We start from the raw sequence: 9772 nt of genomic DNA, 5'->3' as shown, positions 1-9772 counted from the left end.
CAGAAACCCACAGGGGCATGTCCTATAAGGTCAGATACTAGAATCTAGAGCAGTGGTTCTCAACCTGTGGGTCACAACCCCTTTGGGGGTTGAACGACCCTTTCACAGGGATCACCCGCTTCATCACAGTAGCAAAATTACAGTTATGAAGTAGCAACGAAAATAATTTTGTATTTTGTGGTTGGGGGGGTCACCACCACATGAGGAACTGTATGAAAGGGTCAGGGCATGAGGAAGGTTGAGAACCACTGATCTAGAGGGTCAGTGCTGGCCATGGAGGCTGGGGTGCCTGCAGGTCACAGGGCACCGGATTCTGAGGTTACGCCGCACGGAGGTGCAGAGTTCTCTGCAGGAGCCTGCTCCTGTGAAGCATGCTCCTTCCTGGGCCCAGGACCCAAGACCTTCCCCACTAGGTGGCACCAGCAGCAAAGGGTCTGCCCCTTTCCCATGCTGTGAGCATCCTTTACTCCTTATGGAGACAGGAGGTTGGATGGTGGCCACATGGGGGTGTCCACCAGGTTACAGCTCAGCTTCAGGAATCCCCAGCGGGCCAAGCAGTGCTGGACTCTGAAGGTGTGGGAGGGGCGCCCTGGGGGGTGGGGGGGTCAGCCAGGTGCCTGGCCCTCAGCACTCCTGATCCACCGTTGGGTGCAATTGCAGCATTGTGCCCACACCCCCCTGAGGCTCAAAAAGGTTGGGCAGCTCATCCAAGGCCACACTGAGAGACCAAGGAGCCTACTCCCAACTGCCTCAGCCCCACCACACCCCCTCTTCTTTCCTTGACCCCACATTGAACTGGTGCTCAGAGGAGAGGCCTTAGCTCTGGCTCCACTGAACTTCCCCGGATTCCTCCCTGGCATCTCCCAAGCCTGCCTAGAGGAATGGCGAGGAGGGAGAGCTTCCTGGAGTAGACAGACATTTATTTTCCCTGCCAAGAGTCTGTGGTGAGGGACTGAGCACCAGAGATGGACGTGGTCATCAGGAAGGTGGAAGGCTGCCCCTGCCACTGCCGGTCAAGAAACATCCTTTCTTCAGAATGAAGAGCACATGCATGTGTGTGTGTCTGTGTGTGTGCGTGTCTGTGTGCTGCGTGTGCGCGTGTGTATACATGCCTGGTTTTGTTTGCTGATGGGAGGTTTGGAGGAATGGCAAACAAGGGCACACTCATGCCTCTCAGGCGACCTTGGGTGGAAGCTGCCGAACCCCAGGGAGCCCTTAGCCCTGAGTCCGTGAGACCTTTCTGTGCCCAGGTGCCCACAACTGGCTGTGCAGCCTAGAAACGGCTTCAGTCCCTGTCCCAGTGAGGACAGAGCAGAACAGAAAAGAGGGTTCAGGGACACCCAGAGAACTAGGGGTCAGACCCTACAGGCCTCCTTCTGTGGCCCTACTCTGTGCTGGCACTGACGGGGATTCCTGGGAGCCGAAGAGAGCTGGGTGGCCTTGCCCTATCCTTCTGAAGGTGTCTGTTCTAACACCAACCTGTGCCACCCCCTGACACACACACACACACACACACACACACACACACACACACACACACACACACCAGACCCTCAGGAAGCGGCAGTGATGTAGGGTGAGGGGAGTCCTCTCCAAGGGAAGGGCTTTTGAGACTTGAAGGATGAGCAGCAGGTAGGAACGGCATTTAGGCCACGGGGAATTGCAGAGCAAAGGCTTTGAGGTACAGAAGACCGGGAAATGACCGAGCCCAGACATCCTGCCTCGCCCGTTGCTGCAGGTCATTCCTGACGCCCGACAACCACGTGGGTGTCAGAGCACACCTGTGCTCCGAGGGGTTTTCAGGAGGGAGAATTCAGAAGGTGGCTGCCACACCTGCCTTGCGAGGTGAGGCAATGAAAGCGTCCAACTGAATCCTGGGGTCACCCAGCACACATGTCCCCCACTGAGGTTGGAACAGGGGACGCCCTGCCTGCCTGTTTCGCTCTCAGGCTGTAAGCCTGAGGCTCCTTTTCAGAGTCTGCTTGGTGCCACACGGCTTTGAAGTGCTGTGCTTTTTGTTGGTGATTTTCCGGTTTAAAACCCTCTCAGAGGCATTGCTCAAGTGCTCTCGGTGCTCTTCTAGGCAAGGCGCCTGCGGGGTTGGTTCTTTGTGGAGCAAATCCAGATCTTAGGTCGACTCCACTCGGGTGTAAGTAGCTGTTGGCCGGGAGTTCGGTGTAACGGGTCAAGAGTGTGAGACAAGGAAGGGGCCTCTCAAAGCAGAAACACACAGAAGGAGGCTCTGTGCTGCAGGGTCAAGGAGAGTGCTGGGACCAGAGGCTTCGCAGGCACCTGGCCCCCTAGCTCAGTAGTTGATAATCCAGTGACTTTCTTTAGAACACAGTGCTGTTAGCACTGTGGTAGTTACATCATCTGTTGTCGATTTGAGACTGAAGAGTGAAGGGGTGGAGTTAGCCTGTCATCAGGTTGCAGCTTGATGACCTCATTTGGAGGCCGCTAAGGAGATAAATAACTTACTGGAGGCGGGACACAGGCTCACTCCCCGGGAGACATTCCTGTGGACAAGACACATGGAGCTATGCTAGAGCCCTGGAGCTGAAGGAGCCACATGGAGACCCTTGCCACTGCTAAGATGCTTCCACTGCCACTGGATCCACAAGATTTTCCACCCACTGATCTGTGATCTTCCTGCATTTGGCATCATTGCATGTGTTGCGTGAGGCTGAAAAGGAATTTATAGATTGGTATCAGACAGAGGGGTTAATATCGGACTTATGGACTTGATCTGGCCTGGGCTGGAATGTTTTCTCAATGTTCAATTGTTGTAGATAAAGTTCTTTCTTGCACACATATGCTAAGGTGACCAGACGTCCCGCTTTTGGCAGGACAATCCCAATTTTTAACAATTTTTCCCGTGTCCCACAGCATTTTAAAAAGTCCCGATTTTTGGAAAGAACGCATGGCAAGCTAGGGTATATGGTTTTCAGCTGCCATGTGGCTATTTCGCCAGGATATGAGTTTTATCAATGGTGTCCCGCTTTTGTCCCGCTTTACCAATGTTAAAATCTGGTCACCTTAACATATGCGTGTCTAGGAATTTGTTCCTCTAGTCCACCTGGACTCACACAAGCACCATCACACTTGTTGGGCTTCGAGGACGCCCTATGGATGCAGAATGGGGCAGCTGCACGGGGTTTTCACGGTCTGGCCTTCCTGAAGCAGGCAGCCGAGTTTTATATAGAAAACTGCATGTGGTAAACGGGTTTCCTGCAGACACACCCCACAGTGTGGCTGGCCATTGTCAAGGTAGCCAGCGCCTAACAAATCATCGCAGGCCTGGCAGGCGCAATTGTACAGCTATCGTATATAAGGATTATAGTGAAGTCATCGAGAATATGCGAGATAAGAAAGTAAAATGAAGGCGTCAGACACATTTCATGGTAGCATGCCCACCTCAGCCCCACTTAGTGGTCCGCATGGGGATGTGGAAGGTGGGAATGGCAGGAGAGAGAACGATTTATTTCTAACCAGGGCTTATATGTCTTTGGGGGGTGTGCAAGGCCCTGATTACAGGTAAAGACGTACATCACAGGAAGGGGTTGTACAATAGGTAGTACAGTAATGGGAGGGGGACGATCTAGGGGTATGCATGCAATAGGAAGGGGAGGGATTGGAGGTAACACATGTGACAAGATGGGCAGATCCTAGATTCAGGATGGCAGCCTAACTTTGGATGTCACTGAGCAGGTTTGATCTGTTCTAGCTCTCCAGGGAAATAATCACTATGCTATCAATAGGGTGTGAGCCACACCTACAGTGGACCAGACAGTAGTCTAATTGCCCTGGATGGCTGAATGCCTTCAGGGAGAATATCTCTAAGCATCTGACCTCCCACCATGTGCTGGCAAACAGCCTCGTAGGGGGAGACAAAGCTGGGGAAAAGTCTTTATATATCCCATAGGCCATGGCTTAGTACGAACAAATCCACAATACTAAGGTATCTTTAAACAGGAGCCTGGTGGTGTACTGGTTACTAGTGGGGCTTCGATCTGCATGGTCAGCAGTTCAAAGCCACTAGTAGCTCTTTGAGAGAAAGACTTTCTAGTCCCGGTAAACAGTTATAGTTTCAGAAGCCCACAGCATTGACTCATTGGGAACGAGTTTTTGTTTTGTTTTGTTTTTCTTTAAGCAGAAACCCTTCGAACAAGGTGAGGCCTTGCTTGTTGCTGTGAGGTGCTGCATCGGTTTTGACTCACAGTGGCCTGCTGTGCAGCAAAACAAAACACCGCCCTGAGCCATCCTCACAATCGAGCTCACCTTCAAGCCCCTCGTTTGCAGCCACTGTGTCCACCCATTGTGCTGAGGGCCTTCCTCTTTTTCGCTGCCCTGCTGCTTTACGCAGCCTGAGGTCCTTCTCCAGAGACTGGTCTCTCCTGACAGTGCATCCAAAGCACCTGAGATGAGGTCTCAGTGTCCTTGCCTCGAAGGAGCACTCTGGCCAGACTTCTTCCAAAATGGATGTTTGTTCTTTATCATTTAATTTTAATTATTTTATTGGGGGCTCGTACAACTCTTATCACAATCCATCCATCCATGGTGTAAAGCACATCTGTACCTTTGTTGCCATCATCATTTTCAAAACATTTCTTTCTACTTGAGCCCTTGGTATCAGCTTCTCATTTTCTCCCCTCCTTCCCTCCCCTCCCTTCCTCATGAACCCTTGATAATTGATAAATGATTATTATTTTTTCATGATGTTTGTTCTTTTGACAGTCTACAGTACTTTCAATATTCTTTGCCAGCATTATCATTCAAATGCTTGGTTGATAAAAATGTCATGACTCATAGAAACCTGACCCTGTTACTTCCTCTAGGAACACGGGTTCAGGGGGTGCTGATTGTGTGAGGCCGGGCTGACTAGAGAAACAAATCCAGTGACACTCATAGATGGGTAAGAAAGAACTTTCTATCAAGAAGTAGTTATATAACCAGATAACAGCCCAGCCCAGTCCAACTCATGCCCATAAGTCCGATACTAGTCCATCAGTCCCTCTTCAGACTCACACAGCCACATGCGATGATGCAGAATGCAGGATTATCACAGGCCAGTGGGTGTAAAGCCTTGTGGAGCCAATGGCAGTGTTAACATCACAGGGCTCTGGCAGCATCCAGGATCAGCCAGTAGGAAGGTGAAGACAGAGAGAGAGAGAGAGGGAGAGAGAGAGAGAGAGAGAGAGAGAGAGGCTAAACCCCACCTTTACACATTTGAACATTTCAGGCTGACATGAAATTATGCAATGACCACACGGATGCAGCGTTTGCAGGGATGCTGCAGAACATAACTCTTGCGATGATGAGACTCGGCTGTAACTCATGAAGACCCCACGGACACAGGGGAGATGAGCTGGGACCGCAGGGTCCCCAGGACTGTCTCTTCACCGCTCCCATCCTCCCCGCAGGCCCCCTCTCCTGCCCCCACAGCCATGGCCTTCAGCTCTGCTCCACTGGAGGACACGTCCTCACGCCCCCAATTCTGCAAGTGGCCCTGTGAGTGCCCACCGGCCCCACCCCGCTGCCCGCTGGGGGTCAGCCTCATCACGGACGGCTGTGAATGCTGTAAGACATGTGCCCAGCAGCTCGGGGACAACTGCACAGAGGCGGCCGTCTGTGACCCTCACCGGGGCCTCTACTGTGACTACAGCGGGGACCGCCCGAGGTACGCAATAGGAGTGTGTGCACGTAAGTGAGACCTCCCTACCCTTTGATATCCCTTCTCCCTGGAACACCCCGCCCTTCCCTGCCCACACTTGTGCTTGGCAAGCAATGCTCCCACTTCAGTCCAGAGGGAGGGGGGTGCCTGCTTTCCTCATGACTCTAGACACGCGAGGTCCTGGCTACTCTCTCATCTGTCTCCAGAGAAGAGGGAGCCACTAGTCAAAGACCTCGGTCTGGTCTTGCTGTCTTAGTGGCGAAGCCCTTGACCTCCCAGGGAGCACTAGGCACTGCAGAAATACTGCAAATGCAAATCATGTGGTGAAAAAAAAAAGCCAGTAACCTTGGAAGTGTGAAAGCCAGCAGCCTGCTGTGAAACATCCCTACGTCCCTCCAGTTGCTTCAGCGCCTTTGAACTCTTAGCGACTTCTTCTGGCCTTGACCCTTATCTCATACCTGTCTTCTCCTATGTCTCCATTACCTTGGCAGGTCCATTCGGGATACCCTGTTAGCGTTCTTTTTGATTGCTCATGATTTCGCTTCCCAACACCATTCTGCTCTTCTTCCTGTGCTTCCAAATGCCAGGGTCTTCATTTCTGGTGATGCAAACAATCCATGCTTACAAGATGAACCTACTGCTGTCAAACTGATTCCGAGGCATCGCGAGCCTGGGAGACAGAGTAGAGTTGCCCCATGAGGTATCTGAGATGGTCCGTCTTTACAGAAGCCGACTGCTTCATCTTTCTCTCTCAGGGGAGCAGGGGGGCTCACACAGCAGACGCCCATGTGGACGGTATGGTGGCGGTGTAAAGACTCACTGTTCGGTGCAGCTTGTTCTTGTCTGACTTTCCTCTCTCACGATGCTGTTTGGCTTTCCTGGAGTTCCTCATGGCCTTTGCTTTTCCGGACCCTTTAGAATAGGCTGGGGTTTGTGGCTGGAGTGGGGGGCAAGGGTTGTTTTTTTGTGCTTGTTTGCTCTTGACATGCAACACCATGGATAGTCTGTCCTTGTTTGGCTCCCAAAGGCAGTCCTTTTGGGGCTTTCTGACCTCCTGCTTCCATCTGGACCAGCATTCACTTAGCTTGAGCCACTCAACATTTATCCTAGTAAGATACACGACCCAGCAGGATGAAGAGTTTCACTGGGCACCCTGATACAACTGCCTAACCTCCAAAATGCTGCATAGAGACACCTCTCAATGCCAAGGACAACCTTCTCTCCTTAGTGGAATCGTTGTAACCATGAGTCCATGTACACCCCGCTACATATTTGCCTAACAGCATAGAATCTCATCCCCACCTAAACCATCACGTGCCCCACGTGGGTTGCTGATGGGGCTTATGTATATAACTCCAGGCTAGGTCATCTTATCTTCGCCTCCTGGTTAATTGACAGGCATATTAATGCTCTTGTTTGGGAGAAAACTGAGGCCGCCTGTGCCCCAGAGAGATTTATAGCCTCCGAAACCTTAGAAGCGTTCTGCTCCAGCCTACCAGTTGCCCGGGGTGTAATCAATTGGATCGGTTGGTCCATTCACTGCACATTGATCCTTGGTGCCTGCTTCTACTCTGTGGCGAGTCACCTGCCCTTGGCTTTGCCGGTCACCTCCTCCTCCCAGCCTTGCCCCTTTCCTTCTCTGCAGATGTGTTAGCAGCCCCGTGAGCTGTGTTCAGAGAGAGTTTGGAGCTTCACCTGTGTGGGGTTGTTGCTGCGTTGGTTACAAAGGCTCTTCCCGGGCCCCACTCCAGACTTACAGGATCAGACTCCCTGGAGGTGGCGCCGGGGAGTCCACAACTGGGGGATGCTCATGCCTCCACCCCACCCTAGGACTTGTTCAACCAGCTCCCTGCTCATCCTCACCCCTTAGCTCTAAGGCTGCAGGGATCCCTTCTGCACTATGACGAGGGGCCCTGTTGGCCTCGTGGTTACACGCTGGGCTGCTAACTTTGAGGTCAGCAGTTTGAAACCCCCAGTCACCCACAGGGGAAAGAAGGGGTCTTCCACTCCCATAAGGAGTTACATACAGTCTCGGAAACCCACAGGGGCAGTTCTATGCTGTCCGACAAGGTCACCATGAGCCAGAATTAACTCAATGGCAGCAAGTTTGGTTTTCAGTTTTCTTGATTTTTGTCCTTGACTCCTCATGAGCTGATGCAATTTTCCTTCCTTCAATTGGACAAATGAAGACTGATCTGAGCGAGATGGGGGTGAGGCGCACTGATCAGGGGCTCCCCACCATCCAGGTTCACAGACATGGGAACAAGCACACTTACCTAGCTCCCAAGGGCCTCCCACAGCCTTCCCTGTGCTTGGCTTCCCTGGGCCCAGCCTGTCCCGTGGTGCTTAGGGTCCTGGGTTGTAAAAAGGTCTCTCTAACTCTGTCTCTCCGTAAGTGGTGGGCTTCAGAGAGACTGTCAATTTGCTTTCAAGTGCTAAGGCCTCCAAGAAAGGACAGCTCAGGCAGGTTTGTTGAGATCAGAGGAGACGGGGTGTAGAAAAGAGGCTCTAAACACCCAGTTATGGTCTGAGTGTGATGAAGACAGGGGTTACCCTCATCCAGGGGTTTCCCTGATCATGAGGTGCACAGACATCAGAACAAGAAGAGCCAAAAACAAGCCGATGCCAACACTTAACCCAGTGTGCCACTAGAGTCCCCTACAAGGGAGACATCGTAACAAGCCTCTTCTTTTGCAGTGTTTTGAACACCGATCATTTTTACCCGGGTGAAGTCGGAATCAACTTGGTAACAGCGAATTTTCTGTCATCATCCCCACCCACAACCCCCCACACATGGCACCCTGGTGGTGCTGTCGGTGACACATTGGCAGCAATTAAAATCCACCAGTGGCTCTGTGGGAGAAAGAGGAGGCTTTCTGCTGCCCCAGAACTTTATAGTATCAGAAACCCACAGGAGTAGGTCTGTCCCATTCTATAGGGTCACTATGAGCTAAGTCGTAGGAGCCCTGGTGGTGTAATGGGTACCACAAGGTCAGCAGTTCGAAACCACCAGGTGCTCTGCAGGAGAAAGAGGGGTCTTTCTACTCACATATAGAGTGACAGCCATGGAAACCCACAGGAGCAGTTCTACTCTGTCCTGTGAGTCGGAATGGACTCAGTGGTAGTGAGACTCTAACACACACACACACACAACTTCACTAGCATTTTTTCCATAATGTCAGTGTTCATGAGACTCTCCTGGGACAAAACAGCAATCCCAGGGCCTGAAGGCCATCAGGAAGAGGCTGCCTGTCTGTCCATGGGGAAAGAGCGGAGTCCTTCCAAGGAGTGGTCAAGCCTTCCAAACGTGCTCCTGCCAGGGTGATTCCAACTCAAAGCTACCCCACCCCTGTGGGTTTCCAAGGCTGTAGATCTTTCTGGAACCAGGCTGCTACAGTTCTCCCATGGAACATCCTCAGAACCCTGACCTCAGGGTAATAGTCATGCTCTCAGTCAGCACAACCCCCATGCTCCTCCCGCATGGGCATCCAGAGAAGATGGCTGGTAAGTGGGGAATGAAGCGTTTTCTATCAGAGGTCGTCCCAAGAGGCCTCGGACCACTGTTTCTGGGAGAAAGTCCTACTTGGCCTTGTCCAGACTGAGCAGTCTTATCAGGAATTCAGAAGGCCAGTTATGTACCTGATTTGTCAATGCTGGTGACACAGAGTCCTTTGAGAATACACTCTCCGGGCCAAACTAAATAGGACTATGGGCAAAGTGCTGCCGGAGGAGGGGATGCTGGGGCCAGCTGGCTCTGGACAGTGGCTATGCAGCTGGGTCTGTCCCGAGGGCAGTGTGGTTTGAAGTGGCACAGGACATTTCCAGGCAGCCAGCCTTGGGCTGGCACCCAGGCGCTGCCTTGGCTAAGCTACGTGACCTTGGGCACTCTGCTTTCAGGAGCGGGATGGAAGCAGCTCCCAGGTTGCGGATGACAAGCAGTGCGGGGAGAAAAGTGGAAGCTTGCATGTGAAGCTGCGGCAGCTTCTGCTTCATTCGCTTTGCTTTGCTTTTCCCATGGAGAAGCCATCTCGGCCCACTGTCACTTTGAAACGAAGGGACAGGCCTAGTCCTCTGGAAGGCCAGCTCCCTGGAAGTCCCTGG

The 9772-nt window shown here is 52.3% G+C and overlaps 1 protein-coding gene across 1 annotated transcript in view; it reads left to right on the top strand.

The window, feature by feature from the left end:
- The window catches only part of CCN4 (cellular communication network factor 4), a 29522-nt gene that overhangs the window by 12286 nt on the left and 7464 nt on the right, over positions 1-9772 (top strand). The window contains exon 2 of the mRNA XM_013007397.2: positions 5421-5700. Within this exon, the coding sequence (XP_012862851.2) occupies positions 5421-5700 (280 nt within the window). The remainder of the gene's footprint in view (positions 1-5420; positions 5701-9772) is intronic.

The sequence above is a fragment of the Echinops telfairi genome, unplaced genomic scaffold, assembly GCF_000313985.2.
Source record: "Echinops telfairi isolate 266 unplaced genomic scaffold, ASM31398v2 ScPeMD7_1;HRSCAF=3_0, whole genome shotgun sequence".
Lineage (NCBI taxonomy): Eukaryota > Metazoa > Chordata > Mammalia > Afrosoricida > Tenrecidae > Echinops > Echinops telfairi.
The sequence above is the reverse complement of the archived record's forward strand: the minus strand, read 5'-3'. Positions and strand labels throughout refer to the sequence as shown.